This window comes from Salmo salar, chromosome 10, assembly GCF_965601325.2.
Source record: "Salmo salar chromosome 10, fSalSal1, whole genome shotgun sequence".
In the NCBI taxonomy this organism is placed as follows: domain Eukaryota; kingdom Metazoa; phylum Chordata; class Actinopteri; order Salmoniformes; family Salmonidae; genus Salmo; species Salmo salar.
This window is the reverse complement of record NC_138300.1, coordinates 52,644,042-52,665,979: the sequence shown is the minus strand read 5'-3', so window position 1 is coordinate 52,665,979 and position 21,938 is coordinate 52,644,042. Positions and strand designations below refer to the sequence as shown.

General features: G+C 47.2%; 1 protein-coding gene across 1 annotated transcript; it reads right to left on the bottom strand.

Moving 5' to 3' along the window:
• Positions 1-12,491: 12,491 nt before the first annotated feature.
• Positions 12,492-21,883, bottom strand: LOC106560578 (prohibitin-2). Its single transcript, XM_082957070.1, has 10 exons — positions 21,736-21,883; positions 20,717-20,849; positions 20,542-20,626; positions 18,915-18,994; positions 17,802-17,986; positions 17,291-17,420; positions 16,995-17,098; positions 14,991-15,068; positions 14,560-14,636; positions 12,492-13,351 (listed from the first exon to the last, which is right to left on the bottom strand). The coding sequence occupies exons 1-10, from the start codon at positions 21,754-21,756 to the stop codon at positions 13,330-13,332; spliced, it is 915 nt and encodes a 304-aa protein (XP_082813196.1). The 5' UTR covers positions 21,757-21,883; the 3' UTR covers positions 12,492-13,329.
• Between the last annotated feature and the right edge of the window lie 55 nt (positions 21,884-21,938).

Here is a 21,938-nt window from a genome sequence, read left to right as displayed (position 1 = left end):
GAGGAATAGAGGAGTGCAAGAAGGCTTAGGAATGTGCACCCATTGGCCAGTGGTGACCTTCGAAGGCCTTCAGTATAGCAGAATAATGGTTCCCGAGTGGCGCAGCAGTCTAAGGCATTACATCACAGACCCTGGTTTGATCCCAGGCTGTATCACATTTTACACATTTAGTAGACGCTCTTATCCAGAGCGACTTACAGTAGTGAATGCATACATTTCATAATTTTTTTTCCCGTACTGGTCACCCATGGGAATCGAACCCACAACCCTGGCGTTGCAAACACCATGCTCTACCAACTGAGCCACACGGGCCATACACAACCGACCGTGAATGTGAGTCCCATAGGGCGGTGCACAATTGGCCCAGCGTCGTCCGGGTTTGACTGGTGTAGGCCATCATTGTAAATAAGAATTTGTTCTTAACTGACTTGCCTAGTTAAATAAAGGTTAGAAAAGAACATATGCTTGTTTCCCCTCTAATCAGGGACTGATTTAGACAAGGGACACCAGGTGGGTGCAATTAATTATCAGGTAGAATAGAAAACTAGCAGTTCTCCAGACCTCATAGGTTCAGAGTTAAATAGCCCTGACATACTGGTTCTCTACTGGTGCATCAGGAACCACTGGTTGGTCAGGGCCAGTCCCTCTTGGGTCACGACTAAAGGAACATGGCTTAGTGTATCTATTGGGTCATTTAAGCCTGTTCGGCTGTAGGTGGGTCACTCATAATGCAAGAATTCTAGGCAGCTGCCAATGATATAAGCAGCATCAGCACCTTATTACTAAATACCTCCAGACAGACATTCCTTCATTCCCCTCATGATCACTGTTCTGGCATTAGGTCAGCTCTCTCTCACCCTGCCAGCAGACAACATCTCATTCAGGCTGACTGTTCTCTGTGGCAGGTATACTACAGCTCTTTTGTGGCGTACCAGGGGCTCAGAGTTTAAGGATCTTTTGAGAAGAAACATGAGGCTGCAGATTATTCATTCACTCTGAACAGGAATTCCCATTCTATCATTCACAGTTCGCTCTGATTTGGAGCCAGACAGATATGATACTTCATGAGACATTTACGTCATTTAGCAGACACTCTTATCCATGTCTATACAGGATGAAAGACCTTATAAGCACTGAAGAACGGACAGAAAAAAGGGCCATCTTGGATCAAATACCATTCACATGAAATCTCAACAGTTATTGTGCTGTACATATTTCATCCTGCAATTTTATTTCCAAATGGCCTGAGACATACTTGAGAATAATACCATAGAATAGACTCCATAAACTGTCTGTTCTTTCTCTGCTTTATGAAATCAATGAAATCAATCAAATGTATTTATAAAGCCCTTTTTACATCAACCGATGTCACAAAGTACTGTACAGAAACCCAGCCTAAAACCCCAAACAGTAAGCAATGCAGATGTAGAAGCACGGTGGCTAGGAAAAACTCCCAAGAAAGGCAGGAACCTAGGAAGAAACCCAGAGAGGAACCAGGCTGTGAGGGGTGACCGTAGAAGGTGACCATTGATGTGACCGTAGAAGATAACCATTGATGTGACCGTAGAAGATAACCATTGATGTGACCGTAGAAGGTAACCATTGATGTGACCGTAGAAGGTAACCATTGATGTGACCGTAGAAGGTAACCATTGATGTGACCGTAGAAGGTAACCATTGATGTGACCGTAGAAGGTAACCATTGATGTGACCGTAGAAGATAACCATTGATGTGACCGTAGAAGGTAACCATTGATGTGACCGTAGAAGGTAACCATTGATGTGACCGTAGAAGGTAACCATTGATGTGACCGTAGAAGGTAACCATTGATGTGACCGTAGAAGGTAACCATTGATGTGACCGTAGAAGGTAACCATTGATGTGACCGTAGAATGTAACCATTGATGTGACCGTAGAAGATGACCATTGATGTGACCGTAGAAGGTGACCATTGATGTGACCGTAGAAGATAACCATTGATGTGACCGTAGAAGGTGACCATTGATGTGACCGTAGAAGGTAACCATTGATGTGACCGTAGAAGATAACCATTGATGTGACCGTAGAAGGTAACCATTGATGTGACCGTAGAAGGTAACCATTGATGTGACCGTAGAAGGTAACCATTGATGTGACCGTAGAAGGTAACCATTGATGTGACCGTAGAAGATAACCATTGATGTGACCGTAGAAGGTAACCATTGATGTGACCGTAGAAGATAACCATTGATGTGACCGTAGAAGGTAACCATTGATGTGACCGTAGAAGGTAACCATTGATGTGACCGTAGAAGGTAACCATTGATGTGACCATAGAAGATAACCATTGATGTGACCGTAGAAGATAACCATTTAAGCACTGTGAGTCTTTTATCCCTCTTCTTGTTCCTATCTAAATGATAGAGAGGAACAAATGTACCCTGCAGCCCTCTTCAGTTCAAATGATATACTGCAACTTCACCACCAAGCTGTTCACTCCTGTCCTTAAGCACATATCTAGGATCAGCTTATCCTGTCCAGTCCCTAACCTTAACCACAAGGGAGACAAAAATAACAACTGACATTAGATCAGAGTCTAGGGGCAACGTCACCACACGGCCTCTTAGCATTCTCAGCCAGGAACATAGGTTTTAATGGTGACATTCATTTCAAACAAAGGGAATTAATTGGAAAGGGTATCACACAGCCACTCTCATCTCCTTCAGCAGTTTGCGTCATTCTTGCTTCAGGATGCATTTCAGATTCGCATAGACCACGAAGATAAACCCTCCCCCCCCCCAAAAAAAAATCATCCCAGGGCACATTTTTTCATTACTAATGAAAGAATAACAATATCGATGACAACAACAAAGTATCTTGAACGCAGCTCTTAATTGAAGTCTGTATCAACAGGGCCTCTTGGCAGTTGGTTTAATGGTGGTAGACTTCGTGCCCATTGAATACAGAGAACTCAAGCTAAAACAGCTGATTTAAGAAACCCTTGGAAGTGAATATGGCACATTTATCAAACAGAATAATCACATTTGAAAGCAGACATAAGGTTAACTTTACACTCACAGATTAATTTATTTAATAATATTACATTTAACCTTTTATTTATCTAGGCAAGTCAGTTAAGAACCAAATTATTATTTACAATGACGGCCTACACCGGCGAAATCCTAACGACGCTGGGCCAATTGTGCGCCGCCAAATGGGACTCCCAATCACGGGCCCGGTTGTGATGTAGCCTGGAATCAAACCAGGGTCTGTAGTGACGCCTCTAGCACTGAGATGCAGTGCCTTAGACCTTTGCACCACTCGGGAGCCCTACTGTTGATGACCTGATAAAATACTGCCCTGCTCTTGTTAACTCTGATCAGACCCACACCAGTTGTCCTGTGGTACACAAGTCCTCATTTAGCCTGCTTCCTTCAGCTCTGTACAAAAATACCTCTATTGTGAGGACTCTCCCTTAATGTTTCCTGCAGGGTGTCTGTTCGAGTCAGACACAGTAGAATCCACAGAGAGGTCTTGTAGTTTAGGAGAACACACAGGAAATAGGTGGTTCAATTTGATCTCTGCTTATAGGCATTCCGGTTTTTAAAGTCAGTTCCCTACTGAGCTGACATATGCAGAACAATCGTATTTATGGAAATGAAGGCTGTTCTGACAGGCATGTTTGTGGCTAGATATGTACCTGGGGCACACTTCCTCCTAGGTAGAACAGGATGCAGTGGTTCATCAAAACAGCTAAGTACAGCAGAGCAGACAGAGAGGTTGGGTTGGGCTGCTCTGAACACACAACTTGGAGAACGTTGCTAGATCATTTATTGATCTAACTAAACCTACTCAAATCTGTCTCATACTACACTAAGTTTGGCACCCTATTCCAGAACGACCCTGATTGTCTTTCTCAGTTATCAGATCCACAGGGGGGGAACCAGGTTGAAACCAGATGCTGCGAGGTGTGCCCGGATGCTGGGACGGACCACGTGAGTGAGGAAGGAACTGAACCAACCCGCCAGTCAGCAGCCAGGCCGCACCATCCGTAATGAAACCTAATTTACCATAATGACCTGCACGCTCAGAAAGCAGGTTAATCTCTAGCCTCTAGCTTGCTCACACACTAAGGAACAAGACCCATGTACGACTGCCTGTCTCTGCCTGACCACCTGGTTGAAAAACAGAGATCTGCTGCAGTGCATGAGTGATGACAGACAGAGAGGCTGGCTGCACTGGAGGTGATTACTGTACTCCGTGGAGACTGCAAAAAAATACATTCAAAAATGTCACAAACGCACCACACAATTTTACAAAAGCACACAGTCATTTTTTGGGAACACACACAACAACACACACAACACTCAGGAGAACATAGGCACTCACCACAAACACACAGAACACTCAGGAGAACATAGGCACTCACCACAAACACACACAACACTCAGGAGAACATAGGCACTCACCACAAACACACAGAACACTCAGGAGAACATAGGCACTCACCACAAACACACACAACACTCAGGAGAACATAGGCACTCACCACAAACACACACAACACTCAGGAGAACATAGGCACTCACCACAAACACACACAACACTCAGGAGAACATAGGCACTCACCACAAACACACAGAACACTCAGGAGAACATAGGCACTCACCACAAACACACACAACACTCAGGAGAACATAGGCACTCACCACAAACACACAGAACACTCAGGAGAACATAGGCACTCACCACAAACACACACAACACTCAGGAGAACATAGGCACTCACCACAAACACACAGAACACTCAGGAGAACATAGGCACTCACCACAAACACACACAACACTCAGGAGAACATAGGCACTCACCACAAACACACACAACACTCAGGAGAACATAGGCACTCACCACAAACACACACAACACTCAGGAGAACATAGGCACTCACCACAAACACACAGAACACTCAGGAGAACATAGGCACTCACCACAAACACACACAACACTCAGGAGAACATAGGCACTCACCACAAACACACAGAACACTCAGGAGAACATAGGCACTCACCACAAACACACACAACACTCAGGAGAACATAGGCACTCACCACAAACACACAGAACACTCAGGAGAACATAGGCACTCACCACAAACACACACATTACATTTGAATCATTTAGCAGACACTCTTACCCAGAGCGACTTACCCCAGTGTGAGTACATACATTTTGGTACTAATGTCATAATACCCTTAATACAGGTCCCTGTATACCCAAATCTTTATAATGAGCAGTTACTAAACGTCTTGTAATTCTATGAAAACACAGGATCAAAATGGGCCACATGATAGAGCAGATCTGTCTTTAAGGTTCCTACCTGCTGTGTGGCCTAGTAAATAAAACACAAAATACATGTGTTCATATGGAGAAACACTCTGAATGGTAAAACTGACCAGAGAACAGAGGAGTTTAATGACAGTGTAGAGTATACAGTAGAGAGACGGAAGCGTGTCCGCGTGCGCACGCACACACACAAGAGAGGCTAAAGAGAGTACATAGAGATTGTAATGTAAAGCTAGCAGCATCTCCGGATTACCCTCAGAGCTGATAATCCTGTGTGTCCTTGGAGCCCTGTGCAGCCCTCTCAATGACACTGAGCACACACACAGCACATTTACCCTCAGCCATAGACAACCAGATGCTATGACACACACACACACACACACACACACACACACACACACACACACACACACACACACACACACACACACACACACACACACACACACACACACACACACACACACACTTACCCTCATTCGCTCTACCAGACACACAGACGCTCCAATAGACAGTAGCTGATGTAATGGGGATACAGTCCAGACAGTGATTGTATATTCCCATTACATCTGCGTTACTGTGGTCGTACATAGTACGTACACCTATAAATGAGAGACGGGCAACCACTGTCAGAACACAGATCCTTTCCTGCATGTAGGCTACTGCACTCTGCAGCACACGCAGCCAAGGACAGAATGAGAACACAGAACACAATATGGCGCTGTGTAAAAACTGGAACATTGTAATAAGGCTCAAAGACTAGGACTGAAATAGCTGCTGCTGAGCCGGTAGGTGTGGTATCATGGCAACTAGAGGCTCAGGTTTGATGTCACAGCAGATCACCATGGCAACCGGCCCAGATCGCCTGTCACAGCGTGAGGTCAGTGTTTCTATGGAAACACACCAGCTGAGCAGTAAGCTGCTGCACCCCCCCCCCCCCCCCCCTTTTGCTCTGAGTGAGCGAATGAACAGGAAAGGGGACAGGAAGAGAGAGTGAAAGAGGGGGGATGGGGAGGGAGATAGAGAAAAGGGGAGGGAGAGAGCAGGAGAGGGAAAGGGAGTGAAAAAGGGGAGGGAGAGAGAGGGGGAGGGGATAGGGAGTCAAGAAGGGGAGGGAGAGAGAGTAAGAGAAAGATGCATATTCGGAACTGCCTGTAATAGTAGTCTACTCACAGGAACAGGCAGCCAGCAAACAGGCAGCCAGTGCACAGGAACAGGCAGCCAGCACACAGGCAGCCAACACACAGGCAGCCAGCACACAGGCAGCCAGCACACAGGCAGCCAGCACACAGGAACAGGCAGCCAGCGCACAGGAACAGGCAGCCAGCGCACAGGAACAGGCAGCCAGCGCACAGGAACAGGCAGCCAGCGCACAGGAACAGGCAGCCAGCGCACAGGAACAGGCAGCCAGCGCACAGGAACAGGCAGCCAGCGCACAGGAACAGGCAGCCAGTGCACAGGAACAGGCAGCCAGTGCACAGGAACAGGCAGCCAGCACACAGGCAGCCAGCACACAGGCAGTCAGCACACAGGCAGTCAGCACACAGGAACAGGCAGCCAGCGCACAGGAACAGGCAGCCAGCGCACAGGAACAGGCAGCCAGCGCACAGGAACAGGCAGCCAGCGCACAGGAACAGGCAGCCAGCGCACAGGAACAGGCAGCCGGCACACAGGAACAGGCAGCCAGCACACAGGAACAGGCAGCCAGCACACAGGAACAGGTGCCGCCTGTGGTCAAAACTAACCCATTAAACAGAGAATTACCTCTAAACCACTCCTGCATGCAGTACGTCTACAAGCATCCTGGCAAACACACATGCAGAAACATAACCTTCATTGCACACAGACTGCACAACACATAATCATTCACGGCAGTGCACATTCACAGCAGCAGCATGTCTGTGTTATGACTTACAAACCTGCATTGTTAAATTATGTCATGGGATTGCATGAAGCCCGAAAATTATTACATTATAAGATTTGATCAAATAACGGCCATGGCTTCTCTGCAGTGTCCCTAGATTATATCAAGGTTTAAGGAGTTCCATAGCTTTGCAAGGGGCGCCATCAGGTGGGGAAAAGGTGGAACTACCTGGACACGTTGTAACTGCACCACGTCATAGAGCAAGGACTTGTCGTTGGAGAACGCACGGCTCTCGGCCTTGGTTTGTCCTGAGTCCGTACGAGAGTTGCAACTATGAGACAAGACTGAACTACCGATTGGAAAATTGGGGGAGGAAAAAAAAAGGGGTAAAAACAATAGAATTATTACCCACCCCTACTCTACAATGTTCAGTTAGTTTTAGCATGTTGAGCAAAAGCAGACACCCTTCCAAAAATACCACTTCCCATGTTTTCCTTACGATTTACGCAACTCATTGGTGCCCTTTAAAGAATGCAAATACAAATAAACTAATGGGAGAGCAGTACGTGATTACATCTTGCTGGGGGACAGTAGAATGGATTGTGTCATAACGGAGTACTTTATTAAAAATACCCCCCCCACCACTGATATAAGGTTAGTTTTGCATTCCCCCTAGTAGTAAAGATTAGAAATAGGGGAGGCCAGGGTAAGATGGTCCTAGATCTGTGCCTAAGGGAAACTTCTTATATACAACATAAAGTAAATATACTATAGATGACTTCTCTCCCTGTAGGGGCACATAACCACAACCAGATTAATAGTGATGTTATTTAGGCCACAGAGGAAGAACAGTGGGCCCAGATTCAGAGGCTGAGGTTATTTAGGCCACAGAGGAAGAACAGTGGGCCCAGATTCAGAAGCTGAGGTTATTTAGGCCACAGAGGAAGAACAGTGGGCCCAGATTCAGAGGCTGATGTTATTTAGGCCACAGAGGAAGCACAGTGGGCCCAGATTCAGAGGCTGAGGTTATTTTGGCCACAGAGGAAGAACAGTGGGCCCAGATTCAGAGGCTGATGTTATTTAGGCCACAGAGGAAGAACAGTGGGCCCAGATTCAGAGGCTGATGTTATTTAGGCCACAGAGGAAGAACAGTGGGCCCAGATTCAGAGGCTGATGTTATTTAGGCCACAGAGGAACAACAGTGGGCCCAGATTCAGAGGCTGATGTTATTTAGGCCACAGAGGAAGAACAGTGGGCCCAGATTCAGAAGCTGATGTTATTTAGGCCACAGAGGAAGAACAGTGGGCCCAGATTCAGAGGCTGATGTTATTTAGGCCACAGAGGAAGAACAGTGGGCCCAGATTCAGAGGCTGAGGTTATTTAGGCCACAGAGGAAGAACAGTGGGCCCAGATTCAGAGGCTGCTGTTATTTAGGCCACAGAGGAAGAACAGTGGGCCCAGATTCAGAGGCTGCTGTTATTTAGGCCACAGAGGAAGAACAGTGGGCCCAGATTCAGAGGCTGATGTTATTTAGGCCAGAGAGGAAGAACAGTGGGTCCAGATTCAGAGCCTGATGTTATTTAGGCCACAGAGGAAGAACAGTGGGCCCAGATTCAGAGGCTGATGTTATTTAGGCCACAGAGGAAGAACAGTGGGCCCAGATTCAGAAGCTGATGTTATTTAGGCCACAGAGGAAGAACAGTGGGCCCAGATTCAGAGGCTGATGTTATTTAGGCCACAGAGGAAGAACAGTGGGCCCAGATTCAGAGGCTGAGATTATTTTGGCCACAGAGGAAGAACAGTGGGCCCAGATTCAGAGGCTGATGTTATTTAGGCCACAGAGGAAGAACAACAGTGGGCCCAGATTCAGAGGCTGATGTTATTTAGGCCACAGAGGAAGAACAGTGGGCCCAGATTCAGAGGCTGATGTTATTTAGGCCACAGAGGAAGAACAGTGGGCCCAGATTCAGAGGCTGCTGTTATTTAGGCCACAGAGGAAGAACAGTGGGCCCAGATTCAGGGGCTGATGTTATTTAGGCCACAGAAGAACAACAGTGGGCCCAGATTCAGAGGCTGATGTTATTTAGGCCACAGAGGAAGAACAGTGGGCCCAGATTCAGAAGCTGATGTTATCGGGTAGAGATGGAGGGGAAAAAAACGACAATAAACTTGAAATTGTGCTCAGGTGCATTATGTTTCCATTGATCATCCTTAAAATGTTTCTACAACTTGGAGTCCACCTGTGGTAAATTCAATTGATTGGACATGTTTTGGAAAGGCACACACCTGTCCATATAAAGGTCCCACAGTTGACAGTGGATGCCAGAGCAAAAACCAAGCCATGAGTTCGAAGGAATTGTCCGTAGAGCTCCGAGACAGGATTGTGTCGAGGCACAGATCTGGGGAAGGGTACCAAAACATTTTTGCAGCATTGAAGGTCCCTAAGAACACAGTGGCCTCCATCATTCTTAAATGGAAGACGTTTGGAACCACCAATACTCTTCCTAGCGGTGGCTGCCCACTCAAACTGAGCAATCAGGGGAGAAGGGCCTTGGTCAGGGAGGTGACCAAGAACTCGATGGTCACTCTGACAGAGCTCCAGAGTTCCTCTGTGGAGATGGGAGAACTGTCCAGACAGAAGCCACTCCTCAATAAAAGGCACATGACAGCCTGCTTGAAGTTTGCCAAAAGGCACCTAAAGGACTCTCAGACCATGAGAAACAAGATTCTCTGGTCTGATGAAACCAAGATTGAACTTTTTGGCCTGAATGCCAAGCGTCACGTCTGGAAGAAAGAGGGCACGGGTCATCATCTGCCCAATATCATTCCTACGGTGAAGCATGGTGGTGGCAGCATCATGCTGTGGGGATGTTTTTTAGCGGTAGGGACTGGGAGACTAGTCAGGATCGAGGGAAAGATTAACGGAGCAAAGTACTGAGAGATCCTTGATGAAAACCTGTTCCAGAGCGCTCAGGACCTCAGACTGGAGCAAAGGTTCACCTTCCAACAGGACAACAACTCTAATCACACAGCCAAGAGGGCTTTGTGACAAGTCTCTGAATGTCCTTGAGAGGCTCAGCCAGAGCCCGGACTTGAACCTGATCAAACATCTCTGGAGAGACCTGAAAGTAGCTGAGCAGCAAAGCTCCCCATCCAACCAGACATAGCTTGAGATGATCTGCAGAGAAGAATCTGAGAAACTCCCCAAATACAGGTGTGCCAAGTTTGTAGAGTCATACCAAAGAAGCCTCGAGGCTGTAATCGCTGCCAAAGGTGCTTCAACAAAGTACTGTGTAAAGGGTCTGAATACTTATGTGATCAGTTTCACTGCTTCTCCACTGGGATTCTCTGCCTCAAACCCTTTTACAGGGGCTGAGTCACTGGCTTACTGGTGCTCTTCCATGCCGTACCTAGGAGGGGTGCGTCACTTGAGTGGGTTGAGTCACTGACGTGATCTTCCTGTCCAGGTTGGTGCCCCCCCTTGGGTTCGTGCCGTGGGGGAGATCTTCGTGGGCTATACTCAGCCTTGTCTCAGGATAGTAAGTTGGTGATTGAAGTTATCCCTCTAGTGGTGTTGGGGCTGTGCTTTGGCAATGGGGGTTGGGTTATATCTTGCCTGTTTGGCCCTGTCCGGGGGTATCGTCGAACAGGGCCAGAATGTGTCCCGACCCCTCCCGTCTCAGCCTCCAGTAGTTATGCTGCAGTAGTTTGTGTTGGGGGGCTAGGGTCAGTCTGTTATATCTGGACTATTTCTCCTGTCTAATCCGCTGTCCTGTGTGAATTTAAGTATGCTCTCTCTAATTTTCTTTCTCTCGGAGGACCTGAGCCCGAGGACCATGCCTCAGGACTACCTGGCCTGATGACTCCTCGCTGACCCCAGTCCACCTGGTCGTGCTGCTGCTCCAGTTTCAACTGTTCTGCCTGCGGCTATGGGACCCTGACCTGTTCACAGGACGTGCCACCTGTCCCAGACCTGCTGTTTTCAACTCTCTAGAGATAGCATGAGCGGTAGAGATACTCTGAATGATGAGCTATGAAAAGCCAACTGACATTTTACTCCTGAGGTGCTGACCTGTTGCACCCTCTACAACCACTGTGATTATTATTATTTGACACTGCTGGTCATCTATGAACATTTGAGCATCTTGTCCATGTTCTGTTATCTCCACCCAGCACAGCCAGAAGAGAACTGGCCACCCCTCATAGCTTGGTTCCTCTCTAGGTTTCTTCCTAGGTTCCAGCCTTTCTCAGGAGTTTTTCCTAGCCACTGTGCTTCTAAACCTGGATTGTTTGGTGTCTTAGGCTGGGTTTCTGTACAGCACTTTGTGACATCAGCTGATGTAAGAAGGGCTTTATAAATTTGAGTTTGTCTAAATATGTTTATTTTTCATTATGGGGTGTTGTGTAGACTGAAGTGGAAAAAAACAATTTAATCAATTTTAGAGTAAGGCTGTAATGTACCAAAATGTGGCTAAAGTGAAGGGGTGTGAATATTTTCCTAATACCATGTATATCCCATCTCAAAAAAAAATGGTGCACCAGTTGGCTGAACATGGACCAGAACTCCAGGATTTTTCCTTCAGTTTGTTCTCCATCTTTTTAAATAGGAAGCCAATTCGGTTTCAGCACTTATTTCCATGACTAAACTAATTTTCTCATGGCTCTCTTGTCCCTCTGCAGCAGACATAGAGTAAGAAATAGGTTTGGAACACCGAATCACAATAAATAAATAAAAATCCCAGGTTTGAATAACAATACATATCTTACCGTGAGGTCCCCACCCCTACTATATGGCCCACATTCAGAGACTGATGTCATACAGGCCAGAGGCAGAAAGCAAAAACTATTTAAGCGGGACAAAATTTGTCTATATGTAGGCTACTTGTGCATTTGGAACGTTCGTGGTTCCATTTTGAAAATGTTCCTTCTTGTTTATGCCCAATGAACACAGCCCAGGATTAAACATAAGTGCATTTGTTAGTCAACAAGTATTTATATGTTCGATTCCCCTCCCTAGGGGAGGATACGGCAACAACACATTCAATCCATTAAAGGAAAGTCATGTAGCGGCTTTAACCCCACTGCAGAAGTACAGCTAAAGATCTCCCTAGTACAATAACAGGCTGTACTGTTATCCAATACGTCTGTTTCAGTCATGGGATCATTTCGTTTCTCAGAAAACCTGAATGTGGAGAATAGCAAGCAATTTTGCAATAGTACTTACATAATGTGTGTTTTTTCCAAAACAAACATGCACTTGCACACACACACGAACATGTAAAAAGATCTTGAAATAAAACATATACTGTGCAGTCCCTGTTTATTTTTAGTCACGTCAACAGTGAACAATGTAATAACACTTAGAAGGGCAAAGCCTTTCTGTCAGCTCCAAACTAGTGGATGGAATCATTTTGGCAGACCCTTGATCGCCACGAGGAGTAGTACTGTCCAACAGCAGAGGTGTATCAGATAATATGGTCGTCATTTAACACAATGAGAGAGGGCAGCTAGTCCCAGCAGTAGTTTCATAGAAAAGAGAGGACTTAGGTCATTAGTACACATCTGGTGCACCAAGGCTGAGTTTAGAACAGCAGCCCAATTCAGATATTTTGTCTACCAATTGGTCTTTTGACCAATCACACCAGATTATTTTCAGAGCTGATCTGATTAATCAAAAGACCAATTAGTAAAAAATAAAAATAGATCAGAATTGGGCTGCCTGTCTAAACGCAGCCCAAGAGCCTAGTCCTGCTGTTCTCAACAACACATGTACATAAACACATCTAGGGCTAGACAGAACAAGTAGGATTCCTAAAGCATCATCTATAGAGCTTATTGTTAACAAAGCAGCTGATTATGTTGTTATAGGCTAGTGCCATTTGGTTTGATTCCACAAAACACTATTGATTCCAAATCCCATTATGATATCATCCTTGCAGGTTCCATCTGCACCTAGCCATGTCAGATATACACCACTAGTCCCATAGGTTGACTGTACAGAGCCAGCCAAAGCTTTAGAGTGTTCTTCAGCGAGATGGTAAACCACTTGGATACAATCAGATTAATAGGCAGGTGGACAGACAGGTCTTAGCAGTAGATGTAGCCTCAGACAGGTGGAATGCTAGAGGCTTTCTCAAAAGCCTACTTCTTTCCCAGTGATAGACTGAAACGGAAGCAGAGAGGGGGATGCACGTGTTAATGATACATACATACATACTATTCTTTATATTCCTTCTCTAAAACCAAAGAGGATTCACAATAAGGCAATCATAAGGGGAACACATAACAGCAATTTTTTTTTTTTTTAAGATTTGGTTAAAATGTTATTTAAAAGTGCTCTAAAAAGTGTTGGATGACACAAAATGGTGACGTGAGATTTAGTCATGAGCAAGAAAAAGAAAATCAGTATTTTTCAGCATTTCTTCAAGGCTTTGACAAGACACTAACTTCAGTAAACATGTCAACACACATGATGGACAGGGTTGAAGACATGTTTCTGAATATATCTCATTACGTTTGTCTTGCCATTATTGTCAACTGTATAATATACAACATGTATATGAGTTATGAATGACAGGCGTTTCTGCACCAGGCGGTGTCTCTGTTTCTGCACCAGGCGGTGTCTCTGTTTCTGCACCAGGCGGTGTCTCTGTTTCTGCACCAGGCGGTGTCTCTGTTTCTGTGAACAGCTACACATGGACACTAAAGATCCTTGGCAGCATTAAGATAAGAGGAGAATTATTTCAGTGTGGCACAGACAGTCTGGTCAGAGTCATTCTCATTCCAGTGACCAGGCAAAGCAGTGAGATGGAGAGCAAAGACCAGGGTCGTGTTCAATTAGCGGACACCGTAACAAAACATGTTCATGTTTTGTAAGGAAAACAGCGTTTGTTGGATAGCCCTTCCCTGTTTTCAGCCTGTCTTCCATTTTCGTGCCTAATGAACACTCCTGGTGGTCATAGGTCAAAGCTGTGAAAATGACACGACATGCACACTGGAGGGAATGTGAGAAGAGCATTCATAACTATCATGGTTTTGCTAAAAATCATGTTCTCTTTGAGCTAGTATAGAGCCACTTCACAAAACAATCCAGAGCATCTTTAGGGAATTTCTACATTTCCCACAGGTAACGTGATAGAGAAGGAATGTATTTTTCCCCAATATTGCCATCGATTTTCCCCAGCACCTGTAATGCACTACACAGTGTGCAAAAGTGTGGATGTGAACACTCATGTCAGAGCTAACCCTGCTTGAGGAAACTAAAACAAACCATCTGGGTAGTGTTGAGCCATGCAAGAAAGGACAGAGCCAGGCGAGGACATGATGTTGTGGAAGTGAAGCTAAGAGAGACTGAAGCTAAGACAAACATACTTGTTAAAAGAGTCGTCTTGAAGGTTGAGGACCAGGTTGTCGGCGGAAAGGTACACCTTGTTCTGGGACGTTGCCACCTGAGACAACATAACAGACAAAACACCCAGGTGAAAACACAGCATCACAGAGCTAGTCTTGTAGCAGCTCAGTATGAGGGTAAACAACCCTCCTTCAGTCCTATTGGCTCAGAAAATAATGGAAGATACCGATATAACCAGCTAACTGCACTGTGGGTTACCATAGCAATGAGAACCAAACAGCCACAACAAGAACAGGCTGCTAAAATGAATGACCCCATTCTGACTGGAACAATAAGATCAAAAGTCGAGTACCGATATCCTCCTAAATGAATTAATAAAGTAGTTATGAGGACATAACGCCATTGCTCTCCAATTCCTTTATACAGGAACAAGGACATGATTACAACTCACCGTCTTAGCTATGGCCTGGGCAGCTCTGATTCGTCGAAGCTTCAGGTATCCAGGATTCTTTGTCACTGCTTGCCCCAACTACAACACAAACACATAAGAGCCATAATGAAGAATACTTAATGAAATTCACATATGTCAGAAGTATTACAATGTCAATTTAGTTTTAATCCGTCTGTCTGCATATTTCAAGACATGGCATATGAAGGTGCAGTGAGATACCCGATGGATTGGACGATACTTTTCTCGTCAATAATCTTGGGAAAACGTGTACTTAAGTGGAAATCAACCAATCCTCCATCGTTAACACAACGGAAAGGTCACATGCTTTATTATCTAAATGTTGAAAGTTTGTGGGCGACGGAGAGAAACAAAATGGTGCAGTTTGAGGTCATGTGGCGGAGAGTGATACAGGAGGTGGGTCTGGGCAGGGTGTGAGCAGGTGGGTCTGGGCAGGGGGTGATGTAGTTGATGAGGGGGGGGGGGGGGTGAGCAGGTGGGTCTGGGCAGGGTGTGAGCAGGTGGGTCTGGGCAGGGGTGATGTAGTTGATGGGGGTGGTGAGCAGGTGGGTCTGGGCAGGCTGTGAGCAGGTGGGTCTGGGCAGGCTGTGAGCAGGTGGGTCTGGGCAGGCTGTGAGCAGGTGGGTCTGGGCAGGGGTGATGTAGTTGATGGAAGGGGGTGTGAGCAGGTGGGTCTGGGCAGGCTGTGAGCAGGTGGGTCTGGGCAGGCTGTGAGCAGGTGGGTCTGGGCAGGCTGTGAGAGCAGGTGGGTCTGGGCAGGCTGTGAGAGCAGGTGGGTCTGGGCAGGGGTGATGTAGTTGATGGAAGGGGGTGTGAGCAGGTGGGTCTGGGCAGGCTGTGAGCAGGTGGGTCTGGGCAGGCTGTGAGCAGGTGGGTCTGGGCAGGCTGTGAGCAGGTGGGTCTGGGCAGGCTGTGAGCAGGTGGGTCTGGGCAGGCTGTGAGCAGGTGGGTCTGGGCAGGGGTGATGTAGTTGATGGAAGGGGGTGTGAGCAGGTGGGTCTGGGCAGGCTGTGAGAGCAGGTGGGTCTGGGCAGGCTGTGAGAGCAGGTGGGTCTGGGCAGGCTGTGAGAGCAGGTGGGTCTGGGCAGGCTGTGAGAGCAGGTGGGTCTGGGCAGGCTGTGAGAGCAGGTGGGTCTGGGCAGGCTGTGAGAGCAGGTGGGTCTGGGCAGGCTGTGAGAGCAGGTGGGTCTGGGCAGGCTGTGAGAGCAGGTGGGTCTGGGCAGGCTGTGAGAGCAGGTGGGTCTGGGCAGGCTGTGAGAGCAGGTGGGTCTGGGCAGGCTGTGAGAGCAGGTGGGTCTGGGCAGGGTGTGAGCAGGTGGGTCTGGGCAGGGGTGATGTAGTTGATGGGGGGGTGAGCAGGTGGGTCTGGGCAGGGTGTGAGCAGGTGGGTCTGGGCAGGGTGTGAGCAGGTGGGTCTGGGCAGGGTGTGAGCAGGTGGGTCTGGGCAGGGTGTGAGCAGGTGGGTCTGGGCAGGGTGTGAGCAGGTGGGTCTGGGCAGGGTGTGAGCAGGTGGGTCTGGGCAGGGTGTGAGCAGGTGGGTCTGGGCAGGGTGTGAGCAGGTGGGTCTGGGCAGGGTGTGAGCAGGTGGGTCTGGGCAGGGTGTGAGCAGGTGGGTCTGGGCAGGGTGTGAGCAGGTGGGTCTGGGCAGGGTGTGATGTAGTTGATGGAAGGGGGTGTGAGCAGGTGGGTCTGGGCAATACGTTAAGAGTCAATAAAAAAACAATTTTAGACCAGAATAATCCGGTTTTGAAGTCATGTGAGGAGGAGGGCGCAGATTGTCTAGAGAGGTTGTGGTGAAGTTAATGTGTTACCATCTTGGCAGGTTGTGGTGAAGTTAATGTGTTACCATCTTGGCAGGTTGTGGTGAAGTTAATGTGTTACCATCTTGGCAGGTTGTGGTGAAGTTAATGTGTTACCATCTTGGCAGGTTGTGGTGAAGTTAATGTGTTACCATCTTGGCAGGTTGTGGTGAAGTTAATGTGTTACCATCTTGGCAGCCTCTGCCTCTCCCTCCGCCTGAATAATCTTGTGTCTCTGGTCCTGTTTGGCTTTCTCCACGTAGAACTGGGCTCTCTGGGCCTCCTGTTGGGCTGGAAAGACACACAGGCTGTTTCAACCCAATGCATGTTCTCACACACACGTTAGCGTACTGAGAACCCCCCCACACATATGCAGACAACCTAACACATACAAGTACGCATCCACACACACACACACACACACACACACACACACACACACACACACACACACACACACACACACACACAATGGGTACGTACCAACTTGTTTGGCCTCTACGGCAGCAGTGTACTCCCTGCTGAAGCTCAGCTCTGTGATGGCCACATCGTCCAGGATGATGTTGAAGTCTTTGGCTCTCTCAAACAGCTCCCGGCGAATTAACAAGGACACCTACAGTAGAGCCAGGAACACGGCAGACTCATAAAACACCTTCAGGGAAAAGGCTGAACATATGCAGGAGTTCACGTGTCAATCTAATGTATGACCATTTTTTAAGCAGAGACCGGCAAAGTACACAACCTTGGTCCCATATAATCCATCACTTCTGTGTGGTAGTTCCTGTGCTCTCTGAGATGAACTGTAGGCTACCTTACCTGTGCTCTCTGAGATGAACTGTAGGCTACCTTACCTGTGCTCTCTGAGATGAGCTGTAGGCTACCTGTGTGAGAGTCCCTGTGCTCTCTGAGATGAACTGTAGCCTACCTGTGTGGCAGTTCCTGTGCTCTCTGAGATGAACTGTAGGCTACCTGTGTGGGAGTCCCTGTGCCGTACCTGTGCTCTCTGAGTAATGAGCTGTGAGGCATTGAACTTGGCCACCACGCTCTTTAGCACCTCGTTGACGATGGAGGGTAGTACTCTCTCGTCATAGTCTTTCCCCAGCTGCTGGTACATGGCAGGCAGGTTGGCGGCCACGGGACGAGACAGCACACGCAGACCAATGTTTATCATCTGCAGATCTACACAAGGGAAACAGAGACAGGGAAACAGAGACAGGGAAACAGAGACAGAGACACAGAGACAGGGAAACAGAGACAGGGAAACAGAGACAGGGAAACAGAGACAGGGAAACAGAGACAGGGAAACAGAGACAGAGACAGGGAAACAGAGACAGAGACAGGGAAACAGAGACAGGGAAACAGAGACAGAGACAGGGAAACAGAGGCAGAGACAGGGAAACAGAGGCAGAGACAGGGAAACAGAGGCAGAGACAGGGAAACAGAGACAGAGACAGGGAAACAGAGACAGGGAAACAGAGACAGGGAAACAGAGACAGGGAAACAGAGACAGGGAAACAGAGACAGAGACAGGGAAACAGAGACAGAGACAGGGAAACAGAGACAGAGACAGGGAAACAGAGACAGGGAAACAGAGAAACAGAGACAGGGAAACAGAGACAGAGACAGGGAAACAGAGACAGGGAAATAGAGACAGAGACAGGGAAACAGAGACAGGGAAACAGAGACAGAGACAGGGAAACAGAGACAGAGAAACAGAGACAGGGAAACAGAGAAACAGAGACAGGGAAACAGAGACAGAGACAGGGAAACAGAGACAGGGAAACAGAGAAAGGGAAACAGAGACAGGGAAACAGAGAAACAGAGACAGGGAAACAGAGACAGGGAAACAGAGAAACAGAGACAGGGAAACAGAGACAGGGAAACAGAGAAACAGAGACAGGGAAACAGAGACAGGGCTGTATCACAACAGGCACAGCGTCGTCCGGGTTTGGCCGGGGTAGGCCGTCATTGGAAATAAGAATTTGTTCTTAACTGACTTGCCTATTTAAATAAAAGGTTCAAAAAAAGACATCACATCTTTACTGATCTGCTGGACAAAATGTATTGGTCTACATGTGTCCATCCCTCCATTTCTGCCATCATGTACCTTTACTTCCAGTTAGTGAAGCGATCTTCCTGGGCCTGGCTCTGATGTCATAGATGATTGGGTACTGGATCCATGGTAACCTGAAGAACAACAAAAACTGTTCACTTACAATATGGTCCTGTTAAGGCAAGGGCTGACTTCAAGGTGTTACTGCTAACCTACAAAGCATTACATGAGCTTGCTCCTACTCATCTTTCCGATTTGGTCCTCCCGTACATACCTACACGTACGCTACGGTCACAAGACGCAGGCCTCCTTACTGTCCCTAGAATTTCTAAGCAAACAGCTGGAGGCAGGGCTTTCTCCTATAGAGCTCCATTTTTATGGAATGGTCTGCCTATCCATGTGAGAGACGAAGACTCGGTCTCAACCTTTAAGTCTTTACTGAAGACTTATCTCTTCAGTAGGTCCTATGATTGAGTGTAGTCTGGCCCAGGAGTGTGAAGGTGAACGGAAAGGCACTGGAGCAACGAACCGCCCTTGCTGTCTCTGCCTGGCCGGTTCCCCTCTCTCCACTGGGATTCTCTGCGTCTAACCCTATTACAGGGGCTGAATCACTGGCTTACTGGTGCTCTTCCATGCTGTCCCTAGGAGGGGTGCGTCACTTGAGTTGGTTGAGTCACTGACGTGGTCTTCCTGTCTGGGTTGGCGTCCACCCTTGGATTGTGCCGTGGCGGAGATTTATGGGCTATACTCAGCCTTGTCTCAGGATGGTAAGTTGGTGGTTGAAGGTATCCCTCTAGTGGTGTGGGGGCTGTGCTTTGGCAAAGTGGGTGGGTTTATATCCTGCCTGTTTGGCCCTGTCCGGGGGTATCGTTGGATTGGGCCAGTGTCTCCTGACCCCTCCTGTCTCAGCCTCCAGTATTTATGCTGCAGTAGTTTGTGTCGGGGGGCTAGGGTCAGTCTGTTATATCTGGAGTATTCCTCCTGTCTTATCCGCTGTCCTGTGTGAATTGAAGTATGCTCTCTCTCGGAGAACCTGAGCCCGAGGACCATGCCTCAGGACTACCTGGCATGATGACTCCTTGCTGTCCCCAGTCCACCTGGCCGTGCTGCTGCTCTAGTTTCAACTGTCCTGCCTGCAGCTATGGAACCCTGACCTGTTCACCGGATGTGTTACCTGTCCCAGTCCTGCTGTTTTCAACTCTCTAGAGACAGCAGGAGCGGTAGAGATATTCTGAATGATCGGCTATGAAAAGCCAACTGATACTTACTCCTGAGGTGCTGACCTGTTGCACCCTCTACAACCACTGTGATTATTATTATTTGACCATGCGGGTCATTTATGAACATCTTGGCCATGCTCTGTTATAATCTCCACCCGGCACAGCCAGAAGAGGACTGGCCACCCCTCATAGCCTGGTTCCGCTCTAGGTTTCTTCCTAGGTTTTGGCCTTTCTAGGGAGTTTTTCCCTAGCCACTGTGCTTCTACACCTGCATTGCTTGCTGTTTGGGATTTTAGGCTGGGTTTCTGTACAGCACTTTGAGATATCAGCTGATGTAAGAAGGGCTATATAAATAAATGTGATTTTGATTTGATGTGAATTTAGTTTTGTTTCAAGTTGGAGCCTACCGAACATGACGACCCTGGCTTTATGATAAACCCCCGAGACAGAGTCCAGCGTACCTGAAGTGCAGTCCCTCAGCCAGCACTGTGTCCATCTGCATCCCCCCAATTCTGTTGAAGATGATCGCTCTCTGACCTCCATCCACTGGGAACAAATCATTTCACACAACATTAGAGGGGTGCACTCATGATTGTGATAAGTGTTACCCATTCCACTGCCAGAGGTTAAGCCTACCTGTGAATGTAGCCTCTTTGACACCATAGGCCAGAGCTCCAGCACCAATGAGCAGCTTGATACCTATCCCTGCTCCCTTGCCCCCCGCGCCAGACATACGACCGGCCAGGTCCCGCAGATGTGTCAGGAAGCGCTGGGAAGACAGAACAAGGACGTGATGTTAGGTATCTGACAGAGAGCCTTTCTCCACAATTACTACATGGCTTCCTCCACAGTTGTTCATTTATTAGGCCAGTAATACATTGGGCGATTTGGAGGGCTTCTTGTTATGGTCCAGCTAGTTAACACCACTCCCCCATCTGGTGGTCTTGAGGGGTACTTGTGTCCAGGACAATGCCTGCCATTCATATTCACCTCGAATATTCTTGACCATTTATAACAGAACTGGATTGTGCAGGTCAATGAGTAATGAATGTGCATGTAAACTAGTCACGTTTACGTTTAAGCAGCACTTAAATCCACGTAGAAACGGGTAGGCAAATTATCTGTATGTGTGATGACATTGAATGAATGACTTGGAATGGGTTGGTTCTGCTAACTAGTTATATTTTGCTAACTGCCTGTTAGGCTCGTCTGTTAATCCAAATACCAATATTTGCCCATACTTCAGAAAGAACTAACTAGCAAATATTATCAAAGACATTTAAGTTAGCTAGCTAATTAGCATCTGATGCATGAGAACTGGCCTGTTTCTAGCTTTTTAGCTAAAATTGGCATTGGCAAACCTTAGCTTCTATATGGAATTAAAAAAAATACTTGCTCTATTTGATAGCTAGTTGTCAAGCATTGCAGAGGATATGAGTCTTAACTAGCACAGGTTAGCTAATAACTAACGTTAGTTATGGTTAACTGGCTAGCTACGCTGGTAGTTCTCTCTCTCCTCTCAAGCATAGCCTGTAAGTCATAATATATAACACACGTGTCTGAAATACAAACAGCGTCTACAAGCTGACACTATAACAAGTATTTCTTCCCTATGTCTATAGTAAGTATGGTTGGTAGTTATTTTAAATACTCACGTTGGGCTCTTTATTCGCCATGCTTGCAGTGCAGTCGATATCCAAGGTCGTCACAGACAACTTTCCTCATTCAGGCGAAAGGCTTTCTGGGACTTGAAGTTCACTGCAGCTAAAATTACATAGCTGATCTGTGGTGGGCTAGGCTAGTCTGTATTTTAGGAAACTAGCTTGCATTCAATGGAGTACAATCAAAGTTAACTGCC